At 41.1% G+C, this 25,878-nt stretch overlaps 1 protein-coding gene and 1 pseudogene across 1 annotated transcript in view; one reads left to right on the top strand and one right to left on the bottom strand.

Annotated features, from left to right (window-relative positions):
- Positions 1-25,028, top strand: part of LOC146675114 (zeta-sarcoglycan-like) — a 155,059-nt gene extending 130,031 nt beyond the window's left edge. The window contains exons 7-8 of the mRNA XM_085400174.1: positions 19,573-19,696; positions 22,839-25,028. Coding sequence (XP_085256300.1) covers positions 19,573-19,696; positions 22,839-23,030 — 316 coding nt within the window. The 3' untranslated portion in view covers positions 23,031-25,028. The remainder of the gene's footprint in view (positions 1-19,572; positions 19,697-22,838) is intronic.
- Positions 12,166-13,656, bottom strand: LOC146675115 (mannose-1-phosphate guanylyltransferase catalytic subunit beta pseudogene; annotated as a pseudogene).
- Positions 25,029-25,878: the final 850 nt, after the last annotated feature.

Below are 25,878 nucleotides of genomic sequence, written 5' to 3'. Positions count from 1 at the left end.
CTTCTCCGTGTCTGGTTCTGACTCTGGGAACTGATAAAAGACCGGTTCCAGATGACCTGAGGGATCTGGAAGGTTCATACTGGGTCAGGAGGTCACTGATGTACTTTGGTCCTGAACCATTCAGAGCTTTATAGACCAGCATCAGAACTTTAAAGTCTATCCTCTGACGGACAGGCAGCCAGTGTAAAGACCTCAGAGCTGGACTGATGTGGTCCACTTTTTTGGTCTTAGTGAGGACTCGAGCAGCAGAGTTCTGAATGAGCTGTAGTTGTCTGACTGATTTTTTTTAGGTAGACCTGTAAAGATGCAGTTACAGTAATCAAGCCTACTAAAGATGAATGCATGAACTAGTTTTTCCAGGTCCTGTTGAGACATCAGATCTTTTATCCTTGAAATATTCTTGAGGTGATAGTAAGCTGACTTTGTTATTGTCTTAATGTGTTTTTCTAAGTTTAAGTCTGCATCCATCACTACACCCAAATTTCTCGCCTGGTTGGTGGTTTTTAGGTGTATAGATTGAAGTTCTCTGGTGACCTGTAATCGTTTTTCTTTGGCGCCAAAGACTATTACCTCAGTTTTGTTTTTGTTTAGCTGGAGAAAATTGTGGCACAACCAGTCATTAATTTCCTCAATGCATTTACCAAGAGCCTGTACAGGGCCTTGGTCTCCTGGTGACATTGTGATATATATTTGTGTGTCATCTGCATAGCTATGATAGTTTATTTTGTTGTTCTTTATAATCTGTGCCAGTGGGAGCATGTAAATGTTAAACAGAAGGGGTCCCAAGATGGAACCTTGGGGAACTACACATGTGATACTTGTCTGCTCAGATGTGAAGTTACCTATTGATACAAAGTATTTCCTGTTTTCTAAGTATGTTTTGAACCAGTTTAGTACAGTTCCTGAAAGTCCTGTCCAGTTCTCCAGTCGTTTGAGTATTATGTTGTGGTCAACTGTATCAAATGCTGCACTGAGATCCAGTAAAACCAAAACTGACATTTTTCCACTGTCTGTATTCAGACATATGTCATTAAACACTTTGGTCAGAGCGGTTTCACTGCTGTGGTTCTGTCTAAAACCTGACTGGAAGGCATCGTAGCAATTATTCTGTTTTAAGAAGTAACTGAGCTGTTGAGAAACTGCTTTTTCAATGATCTTACTTAAAAACGGGAGATTTGAGATCGGCCTGTAGTTGTTCATTTGTGTCTTGTCAAGATTGTCCTTTTTCAGTATAGGTTTTATTACAGCAGTTTTTAGTGATTCTGGAAACACACCTGATAATAAAGAAAAGTTGACGATCTGTAACAGGTCTGACTCTAAAGTCTTTGAGACCTTTTTGAAAAAACTTGTTGGCAGGACATCTAAACAGCAGGAGGAGGAGTTCAGTTGACCTAAGATGTCCTCCAGGTCTTTGCTGTTAATAGGTTGAAACTGTTTCATGGTGTTTAAACAGTTTTTTGGCGGACACAGTACATATCCTGGATCTGCTGTTGATGTACCAATTGCTTGTCTAATCCTTTGGATTTTTTCTGTGAAGAATTTGGCAAAGTCATTGCAGGCCATGGTCGAATGAAGTTCAGCTGCCACTGACACAGGAGGGTTTGTTAGCCTGTCAACTGTAGAAAATAAGACCCGAGCATTATGACTGTTTTTAGTGATGATGTCAGAGAAGTAGGACCTTCTTGCACTCCTCAGTTGTAAATTATAATTGTGAAGTTTCTCTTTATAGATGTCATAATGAACCTGGAGGTTTGTTTTTCTCCATCTGCGCTCAGCTTTCCTACACTCTCTTTTTTCATTTTTCACCAGTGTGGAGTTTCTCCATGGAGACTTTTTCCTTCCAGAGATAACCTTCACCTTAATGGGAGCAATAGTGTCCATTACATTTAACATGTTAGCATTGAAGCTATTGACGAGCTCATTGACTGAACCTCTGGGCAGGTCAGGTGTTAATGGGAAGACCTGGTTAAAAATTGCACTACTGTGTTCAGTTATACACCGTTTTGTGATCACTGCTGTTGATATATTTATGTGGGCTGAGATTTTACTTTCAAAGAAAACACAGTAATGATCAGACACACCCACATCAGACACAGTAACCTTTGAAATGCTCAGGCCCTTGGAGATCAGTAGGTCAAGAGTGTGTCCTCTATTATCTGTGGCCTCTGTTACATGCTGAGTCAGCCCAAAGTTGCCCAGAGTGTTACTCAGGTCTTTAGTCCCTTTGTCCTGAGGGTTGTCCACATGGATGTTAAAATCCCCAACAATAATTACACAGTCAAAATCAACACAGATCACAGACAGCAGTTCACTGAGGTCATTAAAAAAGTCTGTGCAGTATTTGGGAGGCCTGTAAACATTAAGAAACACAACTTTGGATGGGGTCTTCAGCTGTAAAGCCACATATTCAAAAGACTGAAAACTTCCAGGAGACAGCTGCTTACATTGAAATGATTCATTAAATAAGACAGCAACCCCTCCTCCTCTCCTGCTCACCCTGGCCTCACTGATAAAACTGTAGTTAGGAGGGGTCGTCTCGATGAGAACAGCTCCACTGTTACTTTGGTCCAACCAAGTTTCAGTTAAAAACATAAAATCAAGGCTGTGCTCAGTGATTAAATCATTAATTAAAAATGTTTTCCCAGCTAAAGATCTAACGTTTAATAAAGCCAACTTAAGTGTTTTAGAGGTATTACTTGTCCCCTTGTGTTTGGGAGCAGTCTGTGGCACACAAGGTATGTTTACTATGTTTAAAAATCTTTTAGAGTGCAGCTCTCTGTGTTTTGACCAGGCCACATGTCTCCTTCTGTCACCTAAAAGTACAGAAATTTTAAAACCTTCTAGTAAACAGGGTCCCAGCTTCTCCTGGGAAAAGTCACCACTGCCATAATCCTCGCAGCCCGGACCCTCCACACATCACACATCAGACTGCGGAGACAGGGCATGAAGGTGGTAAGGAGGAACTAAGGGGGGCGAGGCTGGGCAATGTGACTTCGATTGCTCTGTTGAGGGTGGGGCTCGGTGGCGAACCTTTGGCCGCTCTGGTGGGGGGTTTATGGGGGACAAAAAGGGATTGGGCCGGGGGGTAGATCTGAGCCCAGCATTGACCCGCTCCATCATCTCCTCAGTGAATTTCAGGTGTGGGGAGGAGGGAGAAAGGGAGGGGGAGGAGGGTGATGGCCTGTCAGGGGTTTGGGGGACTGGAGAAGATCGTGGTCCCTGGTCCTGGTCGTTGGTGTTGTTGAGAGAGTTGGGGGCAAATAGACCGGTCATCTGGAACCGGTCTTTTATCAGTTCCCAGAGTCAGAACCAGACACGGAGAAGCTGCATTCAGCTTTTATGCTCCTTATATCTGGAACAAACTCCCAGAAAGCCTCAGATCAGCTGAAACACTCAGTTTATTTAAATCCAGGTTGAAGACTCACCTGTTCTCAGCTGCATTTGAATAAAACACCAAATCCACACTTTTAAGCTTAAATTTCAAAACTTACATTAACTACTGATTTTATCTACTGTTCTGATTTTATCTGTTTTGATTTTATATACCGTTTTGTTTGTTTGTTAATTCGTTAGTTTGTTTGTTTGCTTGTTTTAATCAATTTTAAATCATGCTTTTTATTTGTTTTTGTTTCTAATGTCTCTGTAAAGCACTTTGAATCACCTTGTTGTTGAATTGTGCTATACAAATAAATTTGCCTTGCCTTGCCTTTTTTCTTACTACAGTTATTTCTTTAAAGTGTATATTTTTAATGATATGAAACATCTAAATGTGACTAATATGCAAAAACTAAGAAATGAGTAAGGGGCAAATACTGTTTCACAGAACTCTATTACACCATATCATTTTTCAGATGCTACTTGTTATTAAAGAGAGGGGGCTTTCTCATCCAACCTTTCCAAAAAAGCGATGCAAGTTCCATCTTTTTTTGATCTCTAATTCTGCTAACATCTGTTTATGTTAATTCCAGAAATTAACTAGTAATGCCACAGTGACTACATCAATCTTTTATGTACAGTCTTTGATCTAAGCATGTTTGTTGTTCCACTTAATAAAGTAAATATATTTTATTTTAATAACTATAAGGATAAACCTGTCTAATCTCAGAGGAAAATGGGAGTCCATAAAGTTCTAAGGGGTAGGGACAGAGTAGACACATCAACATTTATTATAATTGAAGAGAGTGAAACACTTTTAATTCAGTTCTTTAATCTTAAACTACATCTCAAATTTTATACACTGATCTGTTATCTAAGTAAAGTTATTGTCTGCATATTAGCTGCACATGAATGCATGTTACCTCATGAATCACTCGTCTTTTACAAATAATCTTGGAAAGTTTTACAGAAATATATTTTAAAAGTTTTAGTTCAAAATTTGCAAAGCATTGTCTACATGACAGAAATAAAGTCACTTTGATTTAGTTTTTTTAATTACACAATGACTTACAGAGAACAGGAATGTTTATTTCTAAGAGGCTGTATCACATCACGAGCTGTGAGCTCTGTGATTGGCTGTGTGTGTGTTAGAGCTCACCTGCTGCTGCACTTTCTGTCAGTTCACTCAGAGACTTCAGACAGTCACAGTTTAACTCTATGCATCAGTGAGAGCTGCTGATGAAGATGAAGGACCTGCTCCTCTTCCTCTCCTGTGTGGTCTGTGTCTCTGCTGATGGTGAGTTTCTCTTTTTAAATTGACAGACAGTTTGCAGCTTATTGATCAGATTATTGATCAGCTTGTCAGCATTTAATTCCATTAATGTGTTTCAGCTCTACACATGGACATTCATGTCATTGGATGTTCAGACTTTAACGGAGAGGTCATGTTTGGACTGGATCGTGAAGAACTCTGGTATGCAGACTTTGAGAAACAGATGGGAGTTTCCCCTCAGCCATCTTTTATTGATCGCATCAGCTTCAAAGGATTTTATGAACAATCTGTGATTAATTTATATACCTGCAGACAGAACCTGCAGATTACTTGGCAGGGTATAAAGGACTTCCCTCCACAACGTGGTAAACACATACAGCCACACACAAACGGATAACAACACTCAATACAATCCACATTAATCAACTGAAATCTGGAATCAAATTTACCCGATCAGCTGTTTGTAACACTTCCTACGTCCATCAGCGCGAACTATCACATGACCGCACGACCTGCCCGAAACTGGAAGTGACGTCATTTTGCGGAAATGTAGTTTTTTACCATCGTGGCCTCATGAGCCTATACTGGTGATTTTAAAAGTTATGTTTGACTTCATGACTTTCTGTGTCGTTTCTGAGATGCTGAGGACTCATATTGCACTGCTGGAAATATTTTATTTTGATGCATATGCTGTTATTTTGCAAATTTGCACTATAATATCTTTTTTCGTTTTTCCTGTAGTATATGAAAATTGGTGTATCTCAAAAATAAAACTATGAAGACACTCAAAATAAAGTTCCTTTGGTGGGAAACTAGTTTGTGCAACTTTTTTGTATTTACAGTTTTGAGGGATAAGCCTCTTAAATTTCTCTAACTAGAAATATATGTTAAAAAATCAAAAACGATTTTCAATTTTTTTGTAGTTTATTGCACTTTTTTGCAATTTATGTAATTACTATGCACCTAATGCAGACATATTATTAAAATTTAGGCTGTAATGGTTGTATTGATGTATAGCAACTTGAAATGCTCCAAAAAATGGCTCCACAGCATGTAAAAATATAAGCTCTGGTGGACTTGGTTCTATGGTAGGTCTTAAAGGGTTAATTTGATAGTCATATGTCCTGTGTTAAGTGTAACCAGTTTTGCATTAGTGATCGAACCACTCTCAGTAGCTTTAAAAATGGTGAAAGGATTAGGAGGGATTGATAGATGGGGTATAAAACATCAGGTGTCGCTCTATGCAGATGGTTTGCTTCTTTATGTGAATGATCCTCTACCAAATATCCCACACATTTTATCAGTATTAAATTATTTCTGATATTTATCGGGATATAAGCTTAACATCTCCAAAAGCGAATACTTTCCAGTTAATCAAATGGCTGCAGACATACCTACATCAACTATACCCTTTCAAATGGCTAATTCGGGGTTTAATTATCTCAGAATTGCAATTTCACGATCTCTGAGATTAATGCGGGAACAGAATATTACTTTACTTACAATGAAAGTTAAGTCTGATCTTCAAAGATGGAACTACCTACCGCTGTCTTTAGCTGGTAGGATTAAAATGATTAAAATGAATGCATTACCTAGATATCTATATGTATTTCAAAGTTTGCCAATTTGTCTGCCTAATTATTTCAGAACTAAATGACACTATTTCATCATTTATTTGGTCCGGTAAACGTCCAAGGGCTAGTCGCTCGCTTCTTTATGGGGATAGATCAGCTGTCATGTTGTGTTGCTCCTGCCCTGTCTCGTTATCTGTGTCAGCTGTGTTCCCCGTGTGCTCCCACCTCCCTCGTTAAATCTCTGTGTATTTATGTCCGCGTCTCCCTTTGTTCAGTGTCGCATTCTCTCTCATTCATGGCCGTGTGCTTCTCTGTGTGCTAGTTTATTGCTTCCCAGTGTAGTTTCTTATCAGTTTGTTTCGCCATTTCCCTCCAGCAATAAAGCTGTGAATTTTGAGTTCATTCCTGCCTCTGTGAGCTTGCGTTTGGGTCCACTTCCTGCCTGCCACACAGCCGAATCATGACAGGAGGATTAGGATTGCCTAATTTAATTGGGTATTATTGGGCATCTAACATGTATAATACATTATTGTGGTGTGCATCTCCCTATACTAATTGGTGCCAGAGTGAAGCAGCCTCCTGTTCCTCGTCATTACTTGCTTTAGCATGTGATACCTCACAATCATCCCTATTAAACCGCTCTTCCAACCCAGTTGTTACTGAAACATTAAAAATTTGGTCACAAATAAGATGACACTTTGGTTGGCTCACCCTCCCTCTTGCAACCCCGATCTGCAACAATCACTTATTTGTTCCAGCAAAGATTGACTTAAGATTCTCTGTTTTAGAACATAAAGGACTTGGTACTGATGATCTATACGTAAATGAGGTTTTTGCAAGTTTTAACGAACTAGTTACTCGCTTTAATTTCATTATATCCGATTTTATTCGGTACTTCCAGGTGCGAAATTTTGCAAAGAAATGTTCAACCTTATTTCTACAAATCCCAACTTCCAGTGGAATAGACTTGGTTCTCAGAGCCAAAACTTTGTTAAAGGGTAAAAGCTAGCTTCTCCACCTAGTGAATCTCTTTTAAACAGTACCAAGATGAAATGGGAGTCAGAACTCCATATGAGTTTTTCTGAGTTGTTGTGGGATGGAGCGGTAGGGGCCATTAATTTGTCTTGTAGTTGTGCCAGACTTTCATTAATACAATTTAAAATTTTCCACAGATTACACTACAGTAAAGAAAAACTGTCAAAATTTTACCCAGATAAATTTGATGATAAATGTAACAGATGCTCACAGATACCTTGCAATCTTACTCATATGTCCTGGGCGTGCCCTAGGTTGTCTGAATTTTGGCATCAATTCTTCAAAATAATTTCAGATATATTGGGTATAAAATTGATTCCGACTCCACATATCGCTATATTTGGCAAACCACCAAATAACCTTCATACTACAGCTATTCAAAATAACCTTATTGCCTTTGCTTCTCTCATCGCTAGAAAAAGAATTTTGTTGTTGTGGAAATCATCTCAGCCACCATTAATTAAAGTGTGGTTACAGGATATCTTAGGACTCTTGAAATTGGAGAAGATAAAATTCTCCATCAGAGGCTCATCCAATAGATTTTTTTTTTTTTTTTTTTTTTTTACTCACTGGAAACCATTACTTAAATACTTAGAAAAGTAGAACTCTCTCTCTGTAGTCCACCATATGACAGTGTACAAATTGTTCTGCTATTCCCGGCAGTGGCTGTTCTACCTTATAAGAATGCTTTATTTAAAGATATTCCAGCATTATTAATTTGTTTCAACCGCTGAGCAGGGATTCAGTAATATTCATATTGTTACTACTGTTAATATTTGTTAAGACTTATATCAATATTTATTAATGTTAATATTAAACTATAAGGATACGCTCTACTATCTTATTGTTGATTTCTTGTTCTTGCTTTTTTTTTGTATATTTTGTATGGGTTAATTCATTTCCTCTGTAACATATTCATTTTTACATTATTGGGAGGGAGTGGGGGTATTCAGGGACTCATCCCATTTATGTTTTTTTTTTTTTTTTTATATGCTATAAAAAAGAAAAAGATTATTTCTATATGTACCTATGTGTATTGTGACAGTTTAGTATTGAAAAATAAAAGAAAACAAAAAGTGTAACCAGTTTTCCTTCCTCTGTGTCTGGCCATGACTGATTAGTCCCAGCTGTGTTCACACCTGTTACCCATCTCCTCGTTATCCTTCATGTGTGCCCTCTGTTCTTTTTCATGTTCTCCATAGTAGCTGTGCCATAGAGTGTCTTTCATGTTCTCTCAGTTATATCTGGTTATGAGTGCTTCAGTTGCCAAGATCTGAGTTCAAGTTTATCTTTTGTTTGCTTCTTTTAGTGTTTTGTCTTGTACTTTGCTTTATGTAATTACTATATCAAAAAAAGCTGCCTCTTTAAGTTAATATTGTCTCAGAGTCCTGTATTTGGGCCCTACTCTAGCCTCCAGCACAGCTCACCATGACACTTAAATTGTGTTTTGTCTGCTGAGCTGATCTTGAATGATTAACTCTCACAACCAATTTGGTCTTTTATAATTACAACAAAATAAAAGTCCTGCCAATGTCACAAAAAAGGAGGGAGAGATACCTGATAAAAATCAGTTCTGCCCAAATTTCATTAGAACATTGACTTTGCGACAAGAGGGGACAGCATGTTAGACCTTGTTTACTCAAACATTCAGCATACAAGGCTTCACCCCTCCCCCAGATTGGACAATCTTAAATACACCACTGATCTATGCATCAAAACTACAAACCGAGTGCCAAAGAAGTGCCACTGTTTTCAGATGACATAACAGTGGTGGGTCTCATCACCAACAACAATGAGTCTAAATACAGAGAGAAGGTACAGCAGTCTGTCTTCTGGTGTGGTTCCTGCAAGTTTCAAACATGCACTAGTGCAGCCACTGCTTAAGAAACCTGGCCTTGATCACACAGTTTTAGCGAACTATAGGCCTACTTCCAAGCTCCCTTTACTTTCCAAGGTTTTAGAGAAAATTGTTTTTAGTCAACTGAAAGATTTTCTAGATCAGTAGTTCCCAAACTACCGTACGCGTACCCTCGGGGGTACGCAAGTGGCTGTAGGGGGTACGCGTGGGTTGGGGTTGGAGTGGGGATCAAAAGTTTTAAAAGCCGAAATTTGCGCTAATGCAGTTTTATTTGCCTGTCAAATACATGACTATATACCACCCTCTGGTGTTCAGCAAAAAAATAGCTCTGACAAAATACATGGGCGTGATTTGCCCAAATGACTGACACCTAACAGTTGAAGTTGCCTCCAAGCATTCAGTGCAGCGCGAAAATGGACAAGTGGTTAACAAGAAAAAAAGGCCCTACCACAGAGACACCGGCCACAACAACCAATAAGCTCATATCTGAAGATGCATTTTCCAGTGACCGCACAGGTGATTGTTCAACAACAATGTGTTCGTCAGATTTGGATGCTAGCAGTGCTAGCAGGGATGTATCTGTGGTTACTAGCCAAGTGGCTAGCATAGCTGGAGCCAGCCATGTGGAAAGTGATGAAGTGTCTGATGCGGAGTGTCAAAGTGGGAGAAAGCATGACAGCTCGGACTGTAACACAACCTCATCAAAGAAGCGCAAATATGATGACAATTATATTTCGCTGGGGTTTACGTGTATAAATATTGGTGGATTTCCCTGGCCACAGTGTGTTATTTGTGCAAAAGTATTGTCTCAGAACTCAATGAAACCTTCACTTTTGCGCAGTGTAAAAATGGTTAACTTTGTGAAAGCCAGGCCGCTGAACTCCCGCTTATTTGCTGCGTTGTGCAATGAGATGGGCAGCGAGCATGAGACATTATTACTCCACACAGAGATTCGCTGGCTATCTAGAGGGAAAGTGCTGACCCGTTTCTTTGAGTTGAGGGATGAACTTAAAGTTTTCTTCAGTAACCATCCCTTTGAGCTGTCTGAACATTTGCATGATGAAGAGTACCTTACCTGCCTGGCTTATCTGTGTGATATATTTTCTCGTCTGAACGAGCTCAATCTCGGATTACAAGGCGTTTCTGCAACTATATTCAATGTTCAAGATAAAGTTGAGGCCATGATAAAGAAGTTAAACCTTTGGAAGAACTGCTTGGATACAAACAACACTGAAGTCTTTCCTGTGCTGCATGATTTTCTGTGCTCTATGATCTCACACTATCTAAAAGTGTAAAGCGCGAATGTAACGTGCACCTTGAGGAGCTGGCGGTGCAGTTACGCCGATACTTCCCAGAGACGGACGGCTCAAATGATTGGATACGTCACCCGTTCACCGCCGTGCCTACTTCGTTATCACCGTCTGACCAGGAGAGCCTAATTGAAATCGCCACAGATGGATCTCTAAAAGTTGAACACGCTCAAAAGAACCTGGCGGATTTCTGGATAGGGCTGCACACTGAACAGCCCGCGCTGGCTAAGCGCGCTGTCAAGACTCTGATGCCTTTCGCCACCACATACTTATGCGAAAGGGGATTTTCTGCTTTAACAAACATGAAAACAAAATACAGAGCAAGACTTTGTGTGGAAAACGATTTAAGACTCAGCCTTTCCCAAATTGAGCCAAACATTGAAGAGCTGTGTGCCTCTGCTCAAGCACATCCATCACATTAAATAAAGTTCTGTTTAATGAAAGTTCATGGCCTTTATGCTCTCGACAAAAAAGTGAATTCTAATAAATCCTTTGATACACTGCTAGTATTAAGTAGTAAAGTTTGTTATTAAAACTCTGTCATTACTAAAAAATATTGATAAATTCATTTGGTGATGAGAAATAATCGACTGTGCAGTATTTATCTTTATGCATGCGATATTGCAATGTATTTATAGACACTAATTAAGAGTCGTTCGTAGCAGGGGGTATGCGGCTGAGGGTGACATGTCTCAAGGGATACGTGGCTGGAAAAAGTTTGGGAAGCACTGTTCTAGATGATAATGGCATCCAAATTTATTTGCCCCTGAAGCAGAAGGGTGGCATCTCCATAAAACCTCTCACAACATGCCTAGATGACATTAAAGCTTGGTTGGCTCTAAACTTTTTAAATTTTAATGAAAAGAAAACAGAGTTGTTGGTGTTTGGACCCAGTGGTCCCTGCGAGTCCTCCTCTGTAGATTTGGGACCCCTGGAAGTTTATTTTAAACCTGTTGTTACTGATCGTGGTTTTAAGTTGGATGGTGATTTTAAATTGGACAACCAAATCAGAGCAGTGGTGAAGTCCAGTTTTTATCATTTAAGGCGACTGGCAAGAGTAAAATCTTTTCTTTCAAGGCAGCACCTTGAAACAGTGATCCATGCTTTTATTTCTTCCCGCCTGGACTACTGTAACGCACTTTACGTGGGGGTCAGTCATTGCTCTCAAGTCTGCAGCTGGTTCAAAACGCTGCTTCATGACTCCTAACAGGAACTTTTAAAATAGAGCATATAACCCCTGTCCCAGCCTCACTGCAATGGCTGCCTGTGTCTTTTAGAGTTAATTTTAAAATTCTTATGTTCACAGTCTTGCCCCGCCTTACCTCTCTGAGCTTCTTCATCTCCACACACACCCTGTCGGTCTCCCAGGTCAGCTGACCAGCTGCCCTTGGAGGTACTGAGATCCAGGAGGAAGCTCAGAGGGGAGCGGGCCTTCTTTATCGTGGCTCCAAAATTATGGAATAATTTGCCCTTCACTGTCCAATTTTAAATTGCGTCTTAAAACCCACTTTTATTCTTTGGCGTTTAACCTCAGTGAGACCTAATTTCCCCTTGAAATTAAATTGCCGTACTTTCCGGACTACAAAGCGCACCTGAATATTAGCCGCACAAGCTAAAATCAGGGGAAAATGCTGTTTTGTACCTACATCAGCCGCACCTGACTAAAAGCCGCAGGTGCTTTAATGTTTACTTACGATATGTAAGAGAATATGCACAAAGGGGATTGTCAGGAAAGAGATGGCTGTTTGGGAACACATTCCTTGTATTAATATTTTGAAAAACAAGTTACTGGTACATATTTGCATAACTTTTTACATATATGTACAAGTACCGGTAATTACAAGAACGAAACATGTACTCTGCTTTATAAACGAGTAACAAATGTAGTTGACAAGACTTCACTCCTGCTGATCTGCCAGATCATTCTGTTCAAAGTACCCGGCAACAAGACAGATGAGCAGGTTGAGGGCGGGCAGTTTATCATCTTCCTGGCTGTCCAGCGTGCTGCGGAGCTGGGCGCATCTCCGTGCAAGCTGTCTGATGGATGAGTGAGCTTGACGCTACATGACGATTCGCGGCTCCGGGACTGACTCGTTGATGGATTTGTGAGGCAGGACGTTGGCACCGTTCAGGTAAAGCTCATCATTGATGATCACGTCCTCCCCCAGCACCGTCACATTCTCCATACGCACCCACTGGCCGACTGACGAGCTCCACCCCACGATGCAGCTCTCCAGCCACGAGTGCGATCGAACCCTTGACCCTTTCAGCACCGTGCACCTCTTTATCCTCACGCCATCCTCCACAACAACGCCGGCGCCGATGGTGACATTCGGGCCGATGGTGCAGTTCTCCCCGATCTGTGCTGTGGGATCAACCAAGACGTTGCCGAGGAAACCGGGGCCTGTGCGTAATCTCTCAGGTGCATGTTGTCGTACTGACTGGAGGTACATACACATCCCTGTCAGGAAGTCTTTAGGCTGGCCGATGTCCATCCAGAAACCTTGCAGCTCCATGGCATACAGCTGTCCCTCCCCTGCCATGACAGGAAATATTTCTTTTTCAATGGATGTTGGTCTCAGCTGGATCCTGCTGAGCATGCTCGGATTGAAGATGTACATGCCGGCATTAATTTTGTTGGAGACAAAGACCTTTGGTTTCTCCACAAAGCGATGGATCCTCCCGCTGTCTGCCTCATACACCACCACACCGTACTTAGAGGGCTCTTCCACCCGTGTTACCACAATGGTTCCCTCCTTGCCGTGGTTGCGGTGGAACTGCAGCAGATCTTTGAATGGAAAATCACAGATGACGTCCGAGTTGAGAACGAAGAACGGCTCACTGTCATCATTCAGCAAGTCTCGAGCCAACGCCAGGGGACCCGCTGTTCCCAGAGGCTCCTTCTCATGAGACAGAGAGATACGAATCCCAATTCTCTGCTCCTGCACTCTCATCTCTCTCTCCAGGAGCTCTGACATGTAGCTCACTGCCAGAACCACATGGTCCACCCCAGCTTTAACCAGTGCCTCCACCTGGTGCAGCAGGATGGGTTTGTTGCAGAACTCCACGAGGGGTTTTGGGACGCTCAGGGTGAGCGGTCGCAGTCGGGTCCCGTACCCCCCCACCAGGATCAAAGCCTTCATGATTCTGCCGTTACCAACAGTTACCTAAGTTCATCAATAACCAGATGCTGATGCCCTGGGTTTTTTCGTTAATAGTCTACAGCAGGTCTGAATCCAATTGCCGAGTCTTGCTGCATCCACCCATTTTAACAAGTTCTTTTCTTCCTAGTATCGAGACTAAGAGAAAATGTGGCCCGATCAGCTCAAAGCCTCGCTTATATTTCCGCAGAGCGCGGGCGGATTCGTCACGCACCAATCGCAGAGAGGCTTGCGGCAGCGCGCAAATTCAATGCACTTTTCTCCAATGAGCAGGACACACCGAGGCGGGGCGATGCTCCACGTGGAGCCCGTCACCAATCACGAGCCGGAGCGGCACCGCGTCACAGCCAGTCACACACTTTAAGAGCAGCGAGTCTCCTCTGTTCGCTACATTTTCTGCTCTTATTACAGGGAAAGGAACGTGAGGAAGAATGGCAAGAACCAAGCAGACTGCTCGCAAGTCTACTGGCGCTAAATCCCCCAGGAAGCAGCTGGCCACCAAGGCTGCCCCCCGGCCACCGGAGGCGTCAAGAAGCCCTACCGTTATAGGCCTGGTACCGTGGCTCTGCGAGAGATCCGCCGTTACCAGAAATCCACCGAGCTGCTGATCCGCAAGCTGCCCTTCCAGCGCCTGGTGCGCGAGATCGCTCAGGACTTCAAGACCGACCTGCGCTTCCAGAGACATCCAGCTGGCTCGCCGCATCCGCGGAGAGAGAGCTTAAGCTGCACGCTCTCCTACCAACAACGGCTCTTTTCAGAGCCACCTCAATCACTCACACCAAGAGCTCGCTCCTTTATTCTTATTGTTAGTATTGTTTTTAAAATTGAATCTTATGCTCACACTTCAATCTTCATGCTGTTTCTATTCCTGAAATTACAGTTGGCATCATCACTTCAGTTACGAAATTTATATGTAACTAGAAAAATTTGCATTTCCTGCGAAAATGCTGTGTGGATGCCTTAACGTTGAAGATGTCGGCTGAAAAAAGCTGAAAAAAGCTGAAAAAACATTGAAGAAGCGACAAAAAGGGAAAAAGGAACAGGGCAGGGTTCAGTGGTTGAATCATCCGTCCCCACCAATGCCAAAACCAAATCTACGCCCTTGCTATGTGTTGTAACCAATGACTATGATGTAACTGTACAAAGTGTGTCAGCCCACTAGCCCAGACACCGACCAAACCCCTGCCCCAGATGGCGAACAGAGAACGGGGGTGTGTGAAGACCCCACGCCTCACTCCTCCCGCTCACTTATTGTTACTGCTAATATGGAAGATATGCTTCACCATATTTTCTAGTCTTTGGCTTAGAATGAAGTTGGTTTGGAAACATATTCAGCTATGCTTCCTCTCCTGCTTTGCGTTTCTGTAGGCGCCCGTGCTAGCAGTGTCCAAGTATTTTTTTGTTTTTTTTCCCTTTCATTGGTCCCCCTTTAAAAGCTGGCTTTCTCTAACTTGAAGAACAGAGTAAGGAGAGAGTGGTGGTGTGGGGATTGGCGTGCGAAGAAAGAATAGGAAACCTCCCTTTGTCTTTGTTTTTTTGTTGTTTGTTTGTTTGTTTGTTTGTTTGTTTGTTTGTGTTTCTCTCTCCAGGAGCTCTGACATGTAGCTCACTGCCAGAACCACATGGTCCACCCCAGCTTTAACCAGTGCCTCCACCTGGTGCAGCAGGATGGGTTTGTTGCAGAACTCCACGAGGGGTTTTGGGGGGTGTTAGGTTTCCTTTTTTTTTTTTTTTTTTTAAAAGAGAGACGCAGTCCTCCTGTGTCTTCTCCAAGCTTCACATGTAAGATCCAACAGTGTGAAGCACATAGCAGCCAGAAATTGTAATGCCACAGATCAGAGAGGCTTCATCATCACCATCTTCATCGCCGTACGATCAGAGCGTGAGACTTCACATCTGGCGCACAGGAGAGATTCTGTGAGAAGTCCTCCTTCTAGCTTGTCCCACAAGCAGTTGGTGAGATTTACTCACAACAAAAAGGGTTAATGACATAATTTCCATGAAAACATTAATTCTTTGTAAAGTGTTTAAATTGTGTTTTCACTTGACCTTAGGAGTGTTAGAGTGTATTGTAATGTCTGTACTCAGGTGTTTCCCTCTGTGATCCATCCCCTTCAGAGCTGAGACACTCAGGACTGAACAGACTGCATAGTTTCTGTGACTGAGCCTCCAAAACACCTTCTTTGAAACCACTCATGATAGAAGGGCTTTGTATTTGCAGCAGCACTACTACAGGTATTCAGTTTATTACATTATGTGTTTGTTTCTTAGGACCAGCTCTGAGTGCACACTACCTAACATATACACCTTTCTGTTCATTACAAACCAACTACTCTGGATCATATGGCCAGTTGGCAGGAATGTTGCTGCAGGAAAACATCCCTGCAGATCACCATCATTGTCAGACTGACTGTGCCTCCTCTGTGCAGTGTCAAGATCCTCCCTAAATGAGTGTGTAAGTTAACATTTTCATTGTTTGATTCCCTTTGACAAGACAAGTATCACTGATATTTACATTTACAACTACATATGTTCCCGTTTTCTGCTCTTCTTTTAAAGTCCTCAGCTATCCTGCTTCTGTGCTGCTTGCCACACATCAAACACTGGCCGGATGACAGGGAGGATCCACTCTGAAGTCACTGGACATGATGAGGATCATATGGGACTTCATAGTTTCACAGAAACGTTGTGCTCTGTGATTACAGGTTTCAAATGGACATAATGACTGCCTCTCTCTGATCAACAGGCTAAAGGATTGTTTTCATTGTTAGTGCTCTGTACAATGTATGCTTATTTAATATTTCATCACAGAGCAAGCCTTTATTTATTTAACATTTTTTTATTTTGTTTTAATGTTGAATTAACTGTGGGGATTTTTTTAAGTGGGCACTCGGGATGTCATATGACCAGAAATGTGGTAACTGGAATTCAACAGTATGGAAGAAAAAATCTGCTGAGAACGAAACACACACAAAAACCCCCAAGAAAATTCAAATTCATTCCATGTAATCCAATCTAAAACATTTTAAACTGCTGAACAGCAACACAAACAGTGTTAAAAAACTGTGTTAACAGAATGATTATGATAAGTTTGTACCAAAGTTTCAGGTCACATGGCACACCTAGTGTGTAGTGTGGGGTATCAGCTGGTAAGTATAGTTTTTTTTCATATTTGTGTCCTTAGAGTTCAGATAGATAAAGCCTTGTGTATAATAATTAGTCATAACCACAACTCAAAGTCAGGGACTAACTAAATTTGGGACTTTGTGTCTGAGCCCAGGTTAAAACACTGTGTAAAAAAGCATTTAGTGGCATGGCTGAACAATGCTGTAAACTAATGATACTTATTTAATCCATGGTCACAAAAAGGACTAATGTGTTTATTTGATTATTTGTATGTGTTAAACTGTGTCACCACCTTAGGCTTTCATTTGAGTTTACTCAAAAATCTCTATACAGTTCTCTTTTACCACTGTGTGGACTCTGTTTACATTAAAACATAAAGAAGAATGAGTAATAAAAAGATGTGTAGACAGATTAAGTAGACCGATAGAAACAGCTGTTCAGCCATGTTCTAAGAAACCAACACAATTTAAAGGTTCAGGATTGTGGTTTTAAAAGTTGAATTTTCATGTATTTCATATGTTGCTTATTCAAAGGAGCTTGCAAAGAAAAGAGTCTGGAATTCTTTAAGAATTAAAGAAGTCCAGACGCTTTTCTTTGCAAGCTCCTTTGACTACGATGACCTGGATGACTGAGAACCTTCACAGACATATGTTGCTTATTATTTTTTATTTAGTTATTTAATTTAGTTATTTTTATTTATTCTAGTAGTCCTTGTCAGAAAGAAGCTGTAAAATATGACTTAAGATTTTTTTGTTATTTTCTATGACATACAAAACAAATTGATGTATGTAATACTATTAAACATGATATACACATGTGTATATGTCTGAAAAACATTATGCTGTATATTAAAGTTTGTATTTTCTCCAGAATGTTTGTTCATCTTTTAAGTTCATTTCAATTAGAAGAATATGAACTTTTAATATTCATTCAGAGGTTTTCTGACTTTAAATTTTCTTTTGTCATTACTCATCTTTTTATTATTTACATTTTAAACATGTTTAGCTTTTTTCCAACTTCTTCTGTGTGAACATCAGCTTTCAAAAGTTCTGCACTTTTGTTTTCAGGTTAAAAATTCTGTATTTTTCATCTCATTCAGAATTTTTAACTTAACATTCAGCAGTTAATTCATTTCAGTGCATACATTCAGATTCAAGCATTCACACTGCAGTTTCTTCAGAAAATACACTTTCTAGTTTATTTATTTATTACACCAGTCAGTCTCAGGCAGAGTGAAGTGTGACTTCACGCTGCTGCGTTAGCCTCACAAAGGCCATACATGATAATGGAAGGAGTCTGAGACGGTTATAAAACCGAAGAGACATTTTTAACTTAATTCATTTAATGCTTTTTTTTTCTTCTGGACTGTGCCTGAAACAAGCACTCATGGAAATTGCGCACTTTGTCTTTTGGCAGAAGCGCCTGCTCTGCTCTGCTGTGTGTGTGCGTGTGTGTGTGTGTGCGCGCTCAGTGGGTGATGACAGAACTGCTTTGAATGGAGTGAAAATATCACAGGCTCATGCATTACATATCACAGATTTCTTACGGCATGGCTCAGTGCACGGTGTTTTAAATGGATCTTTTAATGACTGCCCTGTCCATAGAGAATCAGCAGACTCTTAACAAATAATTATTGGGGGGTTTGAGAGGACAGATGGGATTTTGAGTGCTGCCACTGGAGATGAATGAGGTTTTTTTTTCGTTTTGGGTTTGTTTGTTTTTACACAATAAATAAAAAATTTGAAATTAGTACTTAAAATTACATTCTTGCCTTTTTTCTGTAATAAGCCGTTATTTGCATTCACAAAACCAACAACATGAAGGGTTTGAGATTAAAATTGAATTGGAAAACGTAATACGCAAACAAACATGTCATAACACTGTATGCTGAAGCGTGGCGTATCTGCTCACTGAACAGCTTTCACGGAGAAAACAATAGATGGGTATTAAAAGAAAAGCCACTCTATCTTCTTTATTCCTTCACGTCTAGAGCACAAACAATCCCGGGTCAAAGGCACGTTTTCACAGATCCCCTTCAGACTGTATCTACTGACAGGCTTTTCAAATGCAGATGAAATTCGTTTGCTCGTCTTTCTTCGCACCCTTATTTCCACTAGTGCATAATCCAAAATGTGTGTCACTTTCAGAGCGTATGGAGATTTAAGCGATTTAAAGGCAGCTCCTTAAAGTCTTCCATTTAAAATTCATTGAAAACAGATTTGAGAGAGATGTGCGCGTGGGGGGCGGAATCAATTTGAAACGGTTATGAGTTATGAAAACAAATTCCACATTGATTGGCTCTCACACTTATCTTTCCCTGTGTAAACAAATAGTCCACAGGAGGAAAATGCAAATTGCATTAGCCTCAGCGTGGCTGAAGGTCAACATCAGCTGATACAATTATGGGCTGTTTAGGACAGCCATACTGCTTTGGAATAATGAAAGCAGCTATTTAAACATGAACAGCAGCTTTAATATTCCTCCGGTAGGGAAGCAGTTGGTACGGCAAACCCCAAGCTGCACTTGCTCAGACAGAAATATCAGTGCGCTTTCTTTCCTTCTTTCTTGTTAAATTTGAGACATTTTGACTCAAATTTGAAATCCTTGGATTTGTTATGAAAACAAAGACGATTCACGTCATTAATCTGGCCTAAACACGGAGAGATGTATAAAATATCAACTAAATAACAATCAGTGTAACCTTGAATGAATTTTGTATCCTTAGCTATTAAATCCAACTGAAAGGCAACGTTTTAATAATGCAAACATGCTGAAAGTATAAGCAGATTAAATCAATGAGCTCATCCGCTGCATCACTGAGCTGCTTCTTTTTTTTTTTTTTCTTTCTTTTTTTTGTCAGGCTCGAGTCTCCCACACGAACCCTGACCATGGAGGCTCCCAGAGGGGTGGAAGTGAGTGCCGCTGAAGGGTCGCTGAAGGTCAGCGGTCGCAAGGATCTACGGCTAGAGTCCACTGAAGGAGAGGTGAGGAGCATTCGTTTCTATATATGTATATCTATATATTTGTTTTAAATATTCTACCACAAGGCATGTGATATGAAGCAATCAAATGTGACTGAGTAGTTTTAGCTTTAACACAGGAGGAAATAAGAGACTTTTTTTATAGTCTTTCCATTTTCACAGACTTAAAGATCTGTCATTGTTTCTTTAATCATAAATTAAGGAACTCACAAGTCTGGAGTTGATTCCAAGTGTTCAATTTATATTCATGAAAAATGCAAATGCAGTATTTATTCAAGTCAAGAACACCGCTGTCATGATACTCCTGATGTGATATTATTGCGATTTTAAACGTTTTGCTATATGCTGAGTATCACATTAACATATATTGCGATTTATTCCCTTTTTTTCCAAACTTGGTCAGCATCTCTTTCTTTTACTTTGTAAAGTTCTCGCATTTCTGTCATTTTATTGCAGCAAAATAGAACTGTGAAGCAGACAGACTGACCAACACGGTCATTAACACCCATCAAAATGTTGCATGCACCTGACAGACTGAGCTGTTTGTGCTACATTGTGTTACATTGTGTGCGACTGAATTCAAATGTGTGGGCTGCTGTACTATTAAAGGTATTTTAAGCAGCGGTAGCCAGTCATCGGTGAGATAATGAGCCACATATGAATCCACAGCATGTAATGTCCAGATGTCTCAAGTTAATGCAACCCTTTGCTGTACTCACATTTATGCCTAACCTCTCTGTAGAGCCTGGGTACAGCTGTATCCATCAAAGGTGTCACACACCTGGGTTCCAGTGCCTTGAGATTGGGGAGGGGAAAATGCTTCTTTTTGTCCTCCACGTAGTTGCACAGCCAGGTGTCCTTGAGTTTCTTAAAAGGCACCTATAAATATTTTCTTAGCTCTGAATTGGGAGGTAGTTTTGTCAGTGGTCCCAGTGTTGGTTGTTTTGTAGAGACAGCAGCCAGCAGTGAGGACAGAAAGTTTGCCAAAGTAAACTGTATGGTGGACCACCACGAAAACGTCCCTAATAATAAACCCAACCAGATACTATTTCACCTTCACAAACATGAACGTTTTCATGAAACTAACAAAGGCAACACGAACAAAGCTAAAGCTATTCAGAGCTCAGAGCCAACCGCGAGCTAGGAGCCTCGGTATGAGCAAAGGATCAAGACTGTGATGAGGGGAAATTATGGAGACGAGTCAAAAAAAGAGAAAAGGGCTCATCTGGTGACTTTTTAAAAACACAGTAAAAGTGATGTAAGAACCTGACATTTGTTTTGTCATGTAAATCTTTTGCTTTTGTTTGAGGCAAATATGTCAGGTAAAGGTGGATGTGCAGCAGCTCCCTTTTAATTAATTATTTGTAGCTGTCTCCAGTGTCAGAGCAGTTTTTCGGTTTCAGTGTGAGAGCACGTGCTGCAAAATCGAATAATTCATTTTAGTTTGAAGAATTTTATAATGTAGAAAATTAGATTTAGCAAAGATCACTATGAGCAGGTCACACATAGAGAATAACCGAAAATTTGCATCAGCCAAGCTAATGTTCATAGTTCTCCCAGAGTATTTTATGACACTCCCGTGTATTATATCCACCTCCTTTGTCCCTTCCTTTTTTGTAAATCCAAACATAAGTCCAAGTTTTTTTTTTCTACAATGCTGCCATCTGTTTTAAAAACTTCCTCCCGTATGCCGATGTCACTTGGGGAAAAAAAACACAAGATCACCATCTGTTGAACTGTTAAAGTAATTTCTTTTATTATTCTAGGGCTAAAAAGTTAGTATTGTCTTTGCAGATCATATAATAAAATATCAATATTTGATGGGTCTGTATCAATACAGTATTATCTCTCAAACTATTGCAGTACTCTGGCGTATCAGTACCCTCTGCCCTTGTTACCTGGATGATGGAAAGAGAGGGAAAGCAAGGACTAATTATCCAAAGCAAACATCATTACTTGTCAAATATGGAGGATGCATTGTGATTGCATGTACGGCTACCTGTGGAGCTAGGTCTGTAGTATTAATTAGCTTCAGCAAGGAGGTTATGTGGTTTGTTTATTTAGTCTGTTTGTTAGCCGGATGACTCAAAAAGTTGAAGATGATTTGCATGAAAACTTGGCCAGAGCCCGGGCTTGGCTCAACTTATTTATTTCAAATTTGTCATTTTACAAACTAGTCTAAATTCAGATATCCTTCTGGATCCAGGAGCTCGTGCATGGTGCGGAGGAAATGATCAGCCTTGGCTGGGTTTTTGTAGTCTCTTGTTGTGAATGCTGATAAAAGAAGCAGGCTAAATTCTGGGCCGTGGCTCTACTTCCTGCTCAGATTCAGCCAAGTGCTGTAAAACGAAAAGGACGGTTTTTTACGGTGCAAATGAACAGTGACCTCAAACATCCCAAAACAACCCAAGAGCTTCAGAAGGCAAAGGATATTTAATGCTCTTAAATCGATGAGTCACTTGCTTGATTTTTTTAACCCAACCGAGCCAGCTGTTCACTTATCTGAGACAAAAACTGAGCCACGAACGCTGAGACAGAAGGCAGCTGCAGTAAAGGCCTGGCAGCGCATTTAGTGATGTCATTGCTTTCAGACTGCAGGTGGTAACTGACTGCAAACAGTCTGCAACAAAGTCACAATGCAATCCTTATATTTATGAGTTTGTCCAGTTGCTTTGAGCCTGTGGATATGGTGGAAATGAAGTCGTTTTACTTTTCTGTTTTTCTTTTTAACATTTGAGCCTGGTGGTGGATGGAAACAGATCTCCAGAGTTCTAATAATGGTTGTTTAGAGAATTGTCAGTCACTAATTGGGAAATCTTGGCAGTCTGTTTAATAGTTGTTGAGCCATTTCAGTCTGAACCAAAGCAGCGACCCACCAACTGACACTCGGCTCCCTTGAGCCACTAGTGTGGCCAAAAAAACAAAAAGAGAGAGAGACCAATTTAATGTTCCAGGCCAAATCCACCTTCACTGCTGATCTAACTCATCAGATCAGGACTGCTGTATCTCACTCCACCTGCTACTGTATTTACTGATTGTGCCACAGTCATTTATCAGTTCCAGTTGGTACTATATCACTCCAGGACACCCCTGACAGTGTTATTTGAATGACTTCCAGCTTGTCTCCAACGTTGTGTCCTTCCAGATACTTTTAGATGCCAACGCCATTCAGTTTGGAGGCCTCCCGCTCGGCACCTACACAGTGTCGCCCAGGCAGGCCTCGCAGGAGCAGACCGTGTACGAGGTGTGCGTTTGTCCCAGTGGCAAGATCTACCTCTCTCCCGCAGAGAGCAGCTCCACCTGCCAGGCCATGAGCAACATCTGCCTCTGGAGCTGACCTGGGAGCAGCGGCGGTTGAGCGGTGACAGTTAGAACATCTGCTCTGGAGCTGCAGAGAGCGGGATGGGTCTCTCCGATGGTACAAATGACAGAGTGGGACACTGAGATGGAGCTGGTAAGAGAGACTGCAGTCAGGTCAGCACAGAAGCATCCAGGTTGCTACCTGCAGTGCGTTGAAGGAGGTCAGGACTCTTCCACCAGTGGAAGTCGCGGCGGCTCTCTGAAATCAGGAATATCCCACACGGAGAGGAGAGCCTCCATCTCCTTATTAGATTCAGAGGACACGACTTTTATTTTTCTACTCCAGGTTGAGTGCTGGCAGGCAGTGACTGTTTTTATGATAAGGAAGAAGAGGAGAGGTGGGGATGGATGAAACACAGGTGCCTTCAGCTTTAAATGGCTTCATTCTAAAACTGTCTGTGCAGCTGGAGTCAGACATTAGCTGTAATGGTAGAAAGTGGAGTAAGCACAATGATGTTTTTCCCTCTAAAAATCCCATAGACTGAATATAAAAGATGGACATAATCACTGCAAAGCCGCTAACAGGTGTGTGAAGCCTTGAGTGTAGCTTTTTGATGGTCACATCTTTGTTAGATCTAACAAACTGAGCAACACTGCACAAACACACATGAAAAACTTGCTAACTACACGCATTACCCAGTTTGTCCTTGATGGCACCAATGGTGACGTTTGTTAAAGTAGCCCTGAAAATACTGATTGAGCCCAAAACATGACAGAAAGTGGTTTATTGTGTTCATGAAGAGAGAAGTAGGATCATTTTCTCATACAGTCGAGCTTCTTTCGCAACAAGATGAGTCGCCCTCTGCTGGTCATTAAAGAAAATGCAGGTTTATCCATGTTTTATATGCAGTCTATGAAAAAATTTAGATTGTTTTTGTTTTTGAATGATCTCAATAGGTGTGTGTTTGTTTTCTACTCTGAGGCTGTGTATTAAACTTGTTTCTGTGTGGCACTCATCGTTCTTGACATTTAACTATTCCCCGAGGTTCAGGTGGACAGATTTCCAAAGACTTCGCTCTCTAAGATAACTGTGACATGACGTACTACAACTTTAGCTGGAAGACCGTCTCATTGAGAGTACACGTTTGGAGCGTATATCACATATTATGTGATATTCATTGTGTTGAAAATGAAGTTTAGCTGAATTGAGGATAACTTAAACTATAAAGAATGAACATCATGTGATCAAAAGCTCCAGAACAGCAGGTCAGTGGACCTTGTGGTAAGTGTTTCTTTGACATTTGTTCAATGAGAGGGGAAAGTCCCCCGATTCTCGAGTACTACAGCGCCACCAGTAGGGCAGAAGTTGAAAGTGCATTTAAGTCGTACTTCACAAAAAAATTAGGTGTGGTTGGATAACTTGCATCAAGCCCATTTCAAAGCACCCTATTAAGTCAGTTTCTGCCATACTGAATGTTGTTAAAGCATTTAATACACCGGGCACGTTTGTCATTTTCCCCAAGTCAGCACCAAAGAAGGCACAGACCATCTTCAGATTAAGCCTCACAAAAGCTGAAATTAGTGGCAAAGTTGACAAACAAGCAAAGCCGTGTACCATCAAAGCTGCGATTAGTCTAAACTAAACTCCAGACAAATGCACGTTGGGTGACTTAGTGAATCTAAATTTGCTGTAGACGTGAGTGTGGATGGTTGTGTGTCTCTCTGTGTGTTTGCCCTCTAAGACAAACTGGTGACCTGCTCAAGGCGTGCCCCACCTTTCCTGCTATGACAGCTGGGATAGTCTCCAGCTTCCTGCGACCTTAAATTAAACAAGTGTTTAAGAACGTGGATGGATGGAAATATATTTAATAGTCATCTCAAGGTATTTTATATAATGCATGCTGTACACCTTAACTGATATTCACTATCTTGCTTCTTCTTTTTAGGTCTTGAGGCTCAGCTGGTACTCCAGCCTCCTCTTTCATACTGGTGGATGCTGTAGGTAATACTCAAGTACTACCAGACTTACAAAACTCCAAACTAACCCTTTAAGTTGCCGTGCACGTGTCATCTGTGTGGCCACTGCAGCTTTGTCCCACAGGGTGTGTGGTGCACGTTTAGCAATGACATGTGACAGACGAAAACCTAAATCATATTATTACATTTAATTTAAACATACCTGTTTATTTAAGGTCAGCAAATGACTTGCAGAGTGTATTTAGGTTCTCTTCTCTCATGTGAAATATCTCTGGCTGAAGAAAACGAAAAGCCAGAGAAAGACACAACATGTTATCCACCGGTACTTTCATAGCTGTGATCCTTTAGCTTCTCTGCAAGTATCAGAATTCTTTCTGAATACATTTCTGCTGTCTGTTGCATCGCAGCTCTTTAACATTTTAGCCACATTTTCTTGCAGAAGGTTTGTGCATTTTCCACTCTGCATGAGAGACTATAGGGGCTTGTGTTATAGGGTGATGTCATGGTGCAAAGCCTCTATAGATTGGACGAATTACACCCACAAAAATGCATAACGGCGCTGCAGGTTGATACGCTCATTTTCCAAACCCCACCCGGTTAATCGGAGCCAGCCTAGAGTTTTATTCTTATAAATTGAGAGACAAAAAGGGAAGATTTTGGAGCACTTAAGATGACACATCCAGTGAAGGGGGGAGGAAAAAAACGCCCTGCTTTTCCAGCCTGTGGCCTGGAGAGGAATGAACAGCAGTCTGAAAAAGCAGCAGAAACGATTCAAACCTGCCTTTTAACAGACGCCGCTACCTCTCTTTTTCATAATTCTCTCTGCCCGTAATGTTCGTCGTGCACGGGAGCAGGAGCATTAAAAAACCTTTTTTCTCTGCCACAGGCAGTCTGAACAGAAGAGGCAG

This window comes from Rhamphochromis longiceps, linkage group LG3, assembly GCF_057381845.1.
Source record: "Rhamphochromis longiceps isolate RC_006_pf linkage group LG3, R_longiceps_female_GT1.1, whole genome shotgun sequence".
NCBI lineage: Eukaryota > Metazoa > Chordata > Actinopteri > Cichliformes > Cichlidae > Rhamphochromis > Rhamphochromis longiceps.
Note: the sequence above shows the minus strand (reverse complement) of the source record. Positions and strands in the feature narration are given on the sequence as shown.